The 12,821-nt window shown below is 38.7% G+C and overlaps 1 protein-coding gene across 2 annotated transcripts in view; it reads left to right on the forward strand.

Moving 5' to 3' along the window:
* cdh11 (cadherin 11, type 2, OB-cadherin (osteoblast)) overlaps positions 1 to 12,821 on the forward strand; it is an 88,358-nt gene that overhangs the window by 46,573 nt on the left and 28,964 nt on the right. For both annotated transcript variants that reach the window (XM_086092665.1, XM_086092664.1), the window contains 2 exons: positions 11,416 to 11,692; positions 12,494 to 12,633. In XM_086092665.1, the coding sequence (XP_085948791.1) occupies positions 11,560 to 11,692; positions 12,494 to 12,633 (273 nt within the window). In that variant the 5' untranslated portion in view covers positions 11,416 to 11,559. The remainder of the gene's footprint in view (positions 1 to 11,415; positions 11,693 to 12,493; positions 12,634 to 12,821) is intronic.

Genomic DNA, 12,821 nt, shown 5'->3' on the forward strand with positions numbered 1-12,821 from the left:
AAGCTTTCTTTTTTCTTTTTCTTTTTTTTTACGAGCTATACTCTAAACACATATAGTGTTGTTTACATACACAAATCAGAGGTTACTAAAATGCCCCCCTCACCAGGAAACATTGAATTTATGGTGGCTCTTTGTGTTTATAACCTTATTTAATATGTCAAAATGGAGTATGCGCCTTTAATTGAGATTGATTCAGGACATTTTTAGGTCAAAGACTTAATATAAATTTGAAGAAACACACATGCCCATGAGGTGTGTGGAACTATAGTATATTGATTTTTTATTTGCCTTGACTTTTAGAAGCTTATTCATTCTGTGACCATCCATCCTTATCCTTCTCAAATGAAAGGAATGAAAAGGCCATTCATCTGTATGGCAGCACACACAAAAATGCTGTAATGTGTTTAAATAATTAGCAAATCTGCAGTATTACACTTTACAAAAACATACAGTAATAACATAAATAGAATGCAAAGAAGTAAAAGGCGCGTCATAGTGTCATGAATTCATTATAATGTTACTTCTGGTGTCCACTTCTTAGCCACCAGGGGCAGTATAAAACCCTAAGAAGACGGTCACGTCTGCTTCGTAAGCTGCAGCAAAATACACAAGTAATTTGAGTGAGAGAGCTTGAGAGTAATCTTCACTTGAAAGAGGCAATAAACTTGCCAAACTGATGTTTGTTTTGAAATTCGCTGGCACCATGTAACACTCAAATCTTTGCTTACATCTCAAGACACAAAAGTGATGGCTCGTATTTTGAAAAACTCATTCGTAAGTAGGGATGCACGATAATGCTATTTTCAACCGATACGATAAACCAATAATTTAGAAAGTGCTGATGTCGATAACCGATAAGACGATAATTGTTTGCAAAATTAACATCAATACAACTATATGGCTAACATGTAGAAATACATTGAAACATTGTGCAAAGAACTATGAAGCTGAATTGTATTGATATCTCTGCTTCAAAGACAACCAGTAACTCATTTTGAGTTTGCCAAAACAAAACAGTCATGTTTTAAAAATGCTACAAAAAACTGTGAGGGTAACATTTTGGAGAGACACAGTAAAGTAAGCCCACATTGGCGACTGCCATGTTGGCATGAAGCATCTTCTGTCAACACGAGTTCCCTTGTGTGCATTATGATGTCACAAATATGCGACACTACCATAGGAGAGGGGAGGGGTTGAGGAGTTGGGCACAACTTGAGCCACAACCACAACAGATGGACTAACGCGGCAACAACGCGGCAAGTCTATTATTATTGGCGGACTTCTGTATTATCTGTTTTATCTGTTTGAAGTCAAATTGGTCGAAAATTGCAGATAATTATCGGCCACCGATATTATCGTGCATCACTATTCGTAAGGTGAGGTACCTCTACATTGAGACAGATGAGACAATAACATGGGCTGTGTATCCGAATGTCCACACTTATCCCCTATCTTTTCATTCACTACATAGCCCCACACTATATAGTGGCCTAATATGTAGTGCCCTCATTCTGTTTGGTGATTCGGACAGCAACCCCACTACTTTCTCCTCGTCGCATATCTCGCATAACTCTTACGACGCACCGGCGCATAAATTACCGACTATATATTGTGAATGAAAATGTTTTCAAACTGTACTTTATTTCCTTTGTTGTAGATTTTTTCAATTAAAACAAATTAATTATTTTCATGATATATATTCATGCATCGGATTTGATTCCAGCGCTTGCGCTGTCCCTCGCGCCATGTTTTTTTCACACACGCAATGCATTGTGGTCTATATCAACCCGGTTGAGTGAACATCGATGTTCATCACTTTTCAGAGTGCATTGTGGCTCATTTTGAGTGCCCTACATTTTCATTCCCTGGACATTCGGACACCACTACAAAATGGCGTGACCCATAAGGGTACTATATAGGGAGTAGGGTGCACATTTGTACACAGCCATGGACTGATTTAAATGAAACGCTTCTAATGAGGATTAAAAAAAGGTTACCGCCCCCTTGTGGTGTGGAGGACTACTGAACAAGGAGTTTTACTTCCCTTCGCCAATAATCACCATCTCTTTATGCCCTGAGCCAGCGTTTCTTACACTGTACAACCACATGCACTTAGACACACGCACGCACACACACACACCCCCCCACCCCCCCCCCCCCCCCCCACACACACACACACACGCACACACACGCACACACACGCACACCCCCACCCACACACACACACACACAGTCGAACTATTTGATTTTCCTCACGTCTGGCCTCTTTTTGGTCTTCATTTGATTTCTCTATGCGGCCGATTGTCCCCCAAAAGAATCCCAAGCATTTTATTTTTCCTGAAGGCTCAAATCGTTTCCAGACGTTTCCCTTTGGGCAAAACACGCACACAGTTGCTCTCTTGCTCACATGTACACACAATCTCGCACACTGTCACACAAACAAACACAGTCTCTCTCACAGCCATAGTCTCACACACACTCATGTACTGTCTCTCTCACACAGTCACACACATGCGGACACACACACACACAAATGTTCTAAAGGGCCACAGGGAGCTAGCTACTTGATTTCTTTTCAACACACTTGTGTTGGTGTGGTTTGTCTGAACTGTTTTGTCTGCTAGCTCTTTCCTTTGGATGAAAGGAAGCAGAGAGAGCTGCAGCAACCTCGTCTGCGACCTCCTCAGAGACCACGTTTACATGCAGGCAATAAACCTTTTAAAACCCGAATATTAGAAATATTCGGGTTTTGTAAGGCCATGTAAACATGCGCAAAAACACAAATATGCTCTTATTCGGGTTTTTAAAACCCCGAATAAGAGCCCTGGGTTACTCCTTTCATAACCGGAATTCTTACTCATATAAACACATTTGGAATATCTCGATCGATCTGGGCAATGTTTTTCACTGTTGGCATGCTCACTATTTTCTTCTTCATTTTATTTTCTTCTTCTTTGTCGCTTATTTTTGTCTATGTCTATGTAGTCACGACGTGTATGCGCAGCTCCGTCCTACATGCTAAAGGAGCCTCCCTTGAATACATTGATTTGTCCACTGCGTTTTCACATAATTTTTTTGTCTCTACGGTGAAAACGCCACAGTTTGTGCCTGTATACACATACAGTAAATACAAGTATATAAGTCCGTGTTTCTGGCGTGTAACCCACCGTAAATACTCAAGCCGTTGTCAACAAACATGACGCTTGCAGCAAAGAACCAAACTGACTACTTTATTTAGCGTAGTGAGTGACATAAATATGTCTTTTATTGAAAATATAGTAAGTTAAAAGCGCAAACGTATTATTCCAATCGAGCACAAATGAGCATGTACACGGGAGTAACTCTTTCCGCCATGCATGTAAACGTGTCACCTTGATTCTTTCAGAAACCGGAATTCTGACCTTAACCCGAATATTGACTGCATGTAAACATAGTCAGAGTCATCTAATAGCAGCTGCAGAGAATTTTAGAGGAACCCTAAAAACTGTAATGCAGGCTTGAAACTCTGACAGCAGTCTCCAACATTTTTTGAGGTGCAGATCAGTTTCACATAAAGTGACCCGGCATTAAAACAAATAAAAATTAATTATCAAAATATACAACTTAACACTACGCCAATACTCTGAATGTATTTTATTTTAACAGCTAAATTGACTCATTTCAAACTTTTAGCGACATATTATGGCCTCTTAAATACAGCTTTCTTTTTCTCAACTGTCTCTGATGGCTGACGGTTTATCTACTTTAAACCCTAATTTGAAACCTTAAACCTAACAATCCTCACCCTGGCTTGAAACCATCATTTAAAACCCCAATTTGACACCAAAACCTTCCTTTTATTTGAAATCTTAAATTTCAAACTCTTCCTCGAAACAACCGTGGCTTGAAACTTTCGTTTTAACTCTTAATTTGCAACCCTAAACCTTTCAGATCAGTAATAATACGCGAGAGGCTGGAAAAAGTCTGCAGCATGTGCATATTAATATTCACTTTGTGGCGTGTACTGTAATGTAGTGCAGCAGTCAATTATTGTGTCATTTCAACTGTGAGGCAGTAATTGCCATTCCAGACACTACTGAGCTGTGACAGAGAAGAAGAAAGAAAGAGCGAAAGGCAGATAAATGGAGAAATATGGCGCGGAGGTGAAGGAATGAGGAGTATTAATTAAGATGCCAGTTAATTGAGGGTGCCCTCCGAGTTTCTATTTCAGTCTATAATGGCCGCGGCTGTGACATTAGCGCAAACGAACGCCCTCTTTTCCCATTTTAAATTGAACATCGGAGATTAGCGCATGGTAATTAAAAGTCGTAAAAATGCGCCAAAAGCGTTGGTCAACTGTCTAATCGGAGACGGCTTTGTTTGGCCTCTAGGCTTGGACGCATCTCATTTGGGCGGCCATTGGAGACTTTTGTCTTTCATAAAGAGGACAAATCGGGTAGAGAAGCAGCTCGGGAAGCACATTAGAATGCCTGTGATGGGGTAATTGGAAGAGAACTTTCATTGTTTTTAAATGATGTGCAAATAATTGAAAACATGAGGCCACTCTTTCCTCATGCAGTTGAGTCACGATCACGATGTTCTGATATACTACAAAAAAACAAACTTGTTTTCCAAATGACGCCAATTAATTGTTCTACAGTTGCAAAATAATGTACCACAAACTACAAGTCACTGTAGCATAATAAGCAACAAAAAATAAGTAAAAATAAATAAATTACAAGCAGAGTTGCCAAAAAAAAACTTACAATCAATATATTACAAGAAAATACATGACAAGTTCAAGTTTTTGAATAGTATTTTAGCTAGGTACAGACCGATAATTGGCCTGGCCGATTATCGGCGCCAATATTGCACATTTTGCCAAATATCGGTATTATTTAAATTTGCATTTAACTTTATAAGAGATGCTGCTGACCCTGGGAACCTTCTGAACCTTTTGTTTTTGTTTGACATTAAAACAAAGAAAGGTGTTTCCAGTTTACAATAAACTTTTTAAGACATACTGATAACTTTGGGAGCTAACTGAATTTATTTTTTTAGAAATTTTAAATGATATTGTCTAAGATAAAAAAAAAAGAACTTCCACATTTTGAAAAATCTGGAAAAAAAATGTATATAAAGCATTAATGCTTTAAAACATTAAAGATTGATCAAAACAATTTTGACGTGACGCCATTATCCCCCCCCCCCCTTTCTACTGAAAATGAATATCGTATAAGATAAAGAATCTATGATTATGAATATCATGAGAACAGAACAGGAACAAGATGAGAGATTGCAAGTATGAGAGTGGCGCAATGATGCGTGTGGAGTGTGTATCAAAGCACAGGCGACTCCACCAAAATTGGCCAAACAAAGCGGATTGTTGTGTCACCACATGACATTTACATTAATCAAGCAAATGTAGTACTACAGCAGTCATGTGTATGCGTGCATGCGGTACAGGCTTGTGGCTGCTAATTAGCACTTGAGTTGCACGAATGGTTCAATGCTAATCAGTTACAGCGACGCATTCACACACAAGCTTAAAGGCACATGCACACACAGTCACATGTATAGTACAGTACATATGCTTACAGTCAGGAAATCACAATTACAGTCACGCATGCGCGCACACACGTTTGTCTTTGTATTATCGTGGGGACATCTCATTGATGATGCATTTCCTAGCCCCTTACCCTAACCTTAACCATCACAACTGATTGCTTAACCCTTACCCTAACCCCAATCAAAACGCAATTCAAACCTAAACTCTAAAACCAAGTATTTTCCCTCAAAAAGAGGTCTGAACTTGTGGGGACCACCAAAATGTCCCGACAAGATCAAGTGGGTCCCCACAATGGTAGTTAAACCAGGAAAAGAGCGTGTGTATGGGCCCCATAATGTCACAAAAACGAAGGCACACACACACACACACAAAATAAGAATTGTGGATCAGTGTCATTAATACTCATTTACATGAGTGCTGAGAAAGCTTAGAAGCCTTTTTTAATCGCAACACACACACACACACACACACACACACAATTGGTGGTCCAATTGAAAAGCAATTAGACCTCAGGTTTTGCACAAAATTGTGCGCCAACTTTCAAGCTTTTACCAGGCTAACACGCAAATGACTCACTCGCGATGAACTCCAAAACTCTTCTGTGTGGGTGTGCATGTGTGTGAGTAATATACGAAAAGATAACAGATGCAAAGAGACAGCAAGAACACAGACAATTGAGAATATCAGAATATTGTATCAGAATTGGAGAACACAAGTGCATGAAAACCAGAATGCATGTGATCACAAATTGAGAGCCATGAGAAGCCGTAAGAAAATTTTAATAAAATCACACTGTAGAAGTACAGATAATATAGGTTATAAATGAATTACACATTATGAGCACAAAAACATGAGAATATAAGAACAAGAAAATTAACATGAGAACATACAGATTGTGTAAGAACAGGAGAAAATACAAAATACAAATATTGGAACATGATAAATTGACAATATACAAAAATGAGACTATGGGAGCATGTGGAAATTATTTAAATCTTCTCAACATGCAAAGCACGTCTGTTTATTACTGCTCTCTGATTGGCTACACCCCCTTCCCGCCATTTTTTCCTGCCTTATCACATCGTGCCTGATGAAAACAAGTACAAGTTCTGCAGGTGGAAAATCCAAACAAACTCTGCAGCTTTTTGCATCTCCAGCCTTTACAAATAAGCTCAGGAGATTTGTTTTGAAAAAGTAGATTTTTTTTTCTACAGTAACAGAAAATCTCATTATAAACCTCACATGACCTTGTTTTGTTTTTGTTTGAATTTCATCCCTCTGATAACTGCAGGAAGAAATGGAACTCACATCTGGAGAGGAGCTCTGAGGTTGAGTCCGAGTTCACATGTGGATCAGGAAATGGTGATGATAAAAATTTGCATTTCTGGGGTCTTTTTAAGAAATGCACCACTTTCAGCATTTCGGCAGAATTGGTGCAACGCACCTCTGTGCTAAAAACTCTAACTTAACAAGGGAAAATACTAATTATTGAACTAATTTAAATGTAGAGTTATTAAACCAGACAGTAACCACAGGTTAGGAATCCCTTCACCAGACCCTGGGATTTAATTGTGCCACTTTCCATTAGACCTTTAATCTGATGCTTGGGGTGCGCCACACTTTAGGTAATCCCTGCACTTGACCCTGAAATGTAATCGTGCCACTTAAACAGTGGCTTGTGAATAACCAGCTTCATTCGGACACATGTGGAGTCAGTTAGCGAGGTTGCAACCCCGCCGCTACAACCTCTTGAACCCCCCTCAAAACTCCCCAAGCAGCATGCAGTCTGTTTGCCAATGAATCACAAACGTCTCAGACAACTCGTGACTCCTGCCACCCGAGGGACGCACACATACACATATATAAATATACACAGACGCACACACACTTTGTCTATTGTTCTAATGCGACTCTTGAGTCATGTGTTCAGACACAGGAAGTAGGCGGGTGAAAGGGGCTTACTCACCCGAGGGAGTCGTTATCTCGTTTGCTGCACAACCAGCTCACTCGCACCTCTGGCCAAGTCTAAGGAGGAAATAAATACATCAAAATGGTAAATTAAACGAATGGGGCCTCACACACACACAAAATTTGAGAGGTGCTGCAAGTTTTTTTTTATACAGTAAGCCATCAAATGTTGTGTCATGCTTGGCCCAGATGCCATCAAAAACTTATTATAAATTATTTACAATTTTGAGTTGTCAATCTGCTTGTATAAATGCTAAAAATTTGGTATCCATCGGATACATTTGCCAATTTTGTGGGTCTACCCATGATAGATCAAATTTTATGTTGTTAGGTGAAACTGGCTTCTGGGACTGCATTTTCAAATGGTTCCCTTGTAGCACTACACAGCCATTTTTTGTCAAGTCATCAAAATTTGCTGCTCCACCCACACACGACAACAAACAATCTTATTCTTCGTAACTTTGCGTTGCCCATCCATCAAATTTCAAATTTTGTATCAATCACAAAAAATCTCTAAGATGCGATCATCTGACTAAAATGTCCACTTTAGAACAAAATGGCAGACATACTTAGTGGTGTTATTTATTTTTTAATCATTTTTGTACTAAAACTTTCATCTGAATAAAAATATAGTAAGTTTTCTCATTTTTTTCAAAAAAAAAAAATCATATTACCGGTTGTCTTTTTTTTTTATCATGATGAATGTTTGTCTTTTATTTAGCAAGAAACTTTTTCAAGTTGTTATACTTCTTTAGTCCCTCCCCCCACCCCCTTTAGGCAAATACTGATTTCCAGCATGGATTCCTTGAGGCTTTTTTGTGGGTCTACTTATGATAGGCACATCTACCAAATTTCACATCACTCGGTGAAACCAGCTTGTTCCAAGATCTGTGACAAGATTCTCCTGCCATGTTTTCGTCCTTAAAGAAGACAAATTTAATCAATAGTGGCATTATCAAGTTTCATATTTGTAGAGACGTCACTCATGCCGTCGCCGGTCCTCCTTCATAAAATATCCTATTTCTCTATCACAGTGGCACATCGTTTCAGAATAACAGATGAGCGCGGTCAAGCGAAATAAGACACTGCTGCAATGTTTTCCCCCCCTATAAATTCAATTTATGCTGGACTTGTTGAATTATGTTGCCACTTAATAAAAGCTGACACAATTGTGACACTTTGACAGTCTGTGAGGAGATTCTGAACAAGTTTGCTGCCATTAAAATAAGTTGGGAGGTCTTGGAATTCTTAAACAGGTTTGGCTTTAATGCATAACTTGGAAAAGTGCTTGGAATAAGAATTTGATTCACAATTATTATTATTTTAAATGTAAACATAAAACATACAAGACTTTGTGTTTTTTTTTAGTGCACTGCACTTTCGAACAAGGTGCACAAAATGCTTGAAATTTGATATAAACAGTACTTAAAAAAAAAAAAGTATATCAACCTTACGACCATAACTTGTTGCCACTTTTCTCTTCATCTTGCTTTCAAGGTTATTCCCCACTAAAACAAAACTCTCCAACAAGTCCCATCAATCAAGTGTCAGGCATAATTAGCCACTCGATGAGCCCGAGTGGGATTAATTGTCAGCGCTTCCTGCTTGGCTGGTCATGTGATCAAGCAGGGGCCAATGAAATGACCCAAAAACCCTAATGGAAAGAAAGTTTCTCAGGCAGTAAGTGATCAAGGGCACATATGGTCACAAAGGATGCTTTCAAACTATTCAATATTAATTTACGGAAGCATAACAAACATTAACAATGATTCAGTAAGTTGCTAAAACTCTAAAGTGAATGTTTTGGAGGATACGGTCACATTTCTTGCTATGACAGCCAGAGTCTGTCAGCCAAATGCAATCTTTCGGCCCTAGTCATCGACACCCGCCTATGATGGCACAATCTTGATCAGATTGTTAGACATGAAAGACACTACAACAGTCTCCCTTTCATCACCTCCACCTTTGGCCACAAAGTTTGAGCAATAACAAGTTCATAACATGTTCTGCTTTGCCACGTTTGTTTGCCAGTCCCCAAGGCTGTTGGGGATTCAGCTATCAAGATAACGAATTGTGAGTTCCCCGTTATGCTTTCTGTAAATTGTGGATTAAGACAACAAAATTAAGTGTGAGCATTTTTGGTCTGCTACCTGTGGCCTGTGGAGCATTACATGACTTTGCTCCAAACAAATTCCCAATCTTCAAAATCTTACTCTACTGAGAAGTCAGCTGCTCTGTATTCTGGCTTTGAAGTGAATCCGTCACAGTTGATATCAAAGTCATGAAGCAATTTCGAAACTATCGCTGTCATTTGATGTGCCGCACTTGGGTCCTAAATCGCCCTCGTCTCATGTCACATTTTAAACATCCGGCGCCATATTCCAAAATATTCTGCAAAGAGTTGTTCCTAGTGGCCAAATTCTTAGAAAATTCAGACAATTGTGATGTTTTCTTAGAATTTCCCCTAAAAGTAAAGATGCTAGGAAAGACAAAACTATTCTGAAAAATCCTAGCTGAGGCAAGATCTGTTCAGAGCAAGGAAGATGTCTTTTAAGTGGCTTAAGGACAAAATGGAGGGCAAAAGAGGCACGAAAGATACTCTCCAAACACTGTATGACAGTGAATTAGTGAAACAAGCCATTTTACCTTTGTTAATACCAAAATCGAATTGAAATGTTGAAAGTGCACTACAACTATGGAAAATAGAAGCAAATAAACAACTATCACTATGTGAATACTGTGCAAACTTACCTCACAAAATGACATTGGCTTTGCCTACTTGGTATGACCAATGAATATGTCCATTATCAAGTTTGATCTTTAGCTTCATTTTATTACATTTTGATTGCTTTTAGTTCTGTTTAAAAACGTATTTTTAAACGTTGTATGAATGCTGCTTCTTACAGCTCCATATTCACTTCCTGGTTGGTTGTCACATGACCAATAACCAAAAACAGTCTGACCCTCCCGGTGTAGCACCTTCCAGTGTTTTCAGATAGAATTACAGGTCTTTTTTTTCTTTCAAAATGGCTTCACATACTTAGCTTAGTGTGATGTAACATGCGGTTTTAGAAGTAGTTGCACTTTAGCATAAACTTAAACAGTCGCAATATTACAAGTATAAAGTTGCCCCTCACCCCACCCGTAAAGGATAGTCTCCAAAGGGAAAGGTGAAGTATGTGTTATTAAGGTCATTTTGAATGCTGTATTACTTTTTTCTTTAAATTTCTACTTTAATTTATTTATTTTCGTGAATCATTTTTGTACTAAAACACTAATTTCATTCTCATAAATTTTTTCTCTGAAAACAATTATATTAGCCAATTTTTTATGATGAATGTTGTTGATAAATTTAACAAGAAACTTTTTCAAGTTGTTATAATTTTTTCACCCCTCACTGCAATTGTAAGTAAAAAAACAAAACAAATGTGAAATCATTACTTTGAGTCCACCCTTTTATTCACACAAGATCACAACTTTATTCTGGCGATAACTAAAATTGTTTTATTTTCAGTTTGTCCTGTCACGCCTTCATATGATGCAACATTCTTTTTGACTGTTATTTAAAATGAAAATAAGTGTCAATGGTGGGAGGACTGCTGGCTGTGCTCTTGCAGCATTTACATCCACTTACTTCATGTTGTCATATTGCTGCACATGTGATTGATAGTCTTTTTAAATAAAGACATGTAAACAGAAACCGACATCTTGTTTTCTACCATTTTCACATGAGTGGTCCCATCTATGTCCAAGTGAATTCAAGCTAATTAGTTTACAGATGGGCTTGACTGGCTAATTAAAGAAGACTCGCGTAACAAGGCTGGCGAGCATCAGACGGAAAGCTTCCTTTCCTTTACTGTGAGCATCATCAATAATTCCAACATTTTGTTTGCTTCCAGGCTTGGAGGATTGGAGGAGAAGACGAAGAAGAAGGTTGGCACGCGTGAAATCAAAACTCCCAACATTCCCTTCACCAAACAGGAAGTCACCTCAGTGGGGGCTGAGCTCCACTGAGAGGAACCAGATAGAGGAGGTTGGATTTGATGATGATGACGATGATGATGCTGAGGGTGTTTCTGGTGTTAGCGGGACTCTGCGCGCTTTGTAGCCTGGCAACGGCAAGCCAAAGAGGACACGACTCCTTGGGTCATCGCCCCCACAGACACAGACATGCAGGTGAGAATGCTGTAGTCTTCCAACAGTGACACAATAACACGCCATATTTAGCCACATTAGTGCTTGCTCCTAAGTTAAAGTTAAAAGTTAAAATACTCTATACAATTATATGTACGTATAAATGGGTGAATATAATGCAACAGAATTTACTCAACAGTTGTAATCCATCTAATAACAGATGAACAGAGGGAGACAGAATGGAGAAGCCTGACAGTTTGCCAAACGGCACCCCAATTTTCTTAGATGAAAATAAAAACGTAATGGAAGGGTGAGGGTAAAAGCAATACTGTATATGTTTATACGGGTATATATGTATCCTGCATGTGTTGCTGAATGTGTTTTTCAATAGGAAAAGTATCATTTTAAAATATTGTACTTTATAGAAACATACAGTAATGACATAACTAACTATAAAGTACATACAGACATGTAGATATAGACAAATCTTTTTTATTATTTTTATTAAGAAACAGTGCTATATAGACCTAAAAAAAAACATTGTCTCTCACTTAAATAGCAACATGTTGCAATTAAAATGATACATTTGTTGCTTAAACGTAGGAGGTACTTTCCTATTGTTTTGTCATTAAAACACTACCATTGCTCACAATAGGCTACATTATGAAAAGCACCACCCACACACACTTTCTCACTGTGGTGTCCAAGTGGGATTTCCATTGACGTGTTTTCCCGCATCCCACACACACCTTGGCGCTAATCTCAATTGGTAAAAAAAGAACCCTCCGAGAGAAAACCTTGTGATTTCATAGTAGAGTCAATACAATGTATGTGTGTGTGCAGGTCACACATCGATGCACAGACACCGGCCCCGGTTGGGCAAGGAGGGTCAGGTGCTGCACAGGTCCAAAAGAGGTTGGGTCTGGAATCAGTTCTTTGTCATTGAGGAGTACACCGGACCTGATCCAGTTCTGGTGGGAAGGGTGAGTTGAGAGGGAGTGGTTGGTGGGAGGTTACATCCATTTTCATCAGTGATTTCAAGTTTTATGACTGCATTCAAATCTGCAGATTTATATTGTGGTGATTTATATGGCAATGATTTTGTATTCTGGATACCTGTTTTTACTGAAATTGTGATTTCCCTCAGGTAGTTGCATTTTGGCTTAATACA

The sequence above is a fragment of the Leptonotus elevatus genome, chromosome 13 (genome assembly GCF_054856555.1).
Source record: "Leptonotus elevatus isolate MCC_2025b chromosome 13, RoL_Lele_1.0, whole genome shotgun sequence".
Taxonomy (NCBI): domain Eukaryota; kingdom Metazoa; phylum Chordata; class Actinopteri; order Syngnathiformes; family Syngnathidae; genus Leptonotus; species Leptonotus elevatus.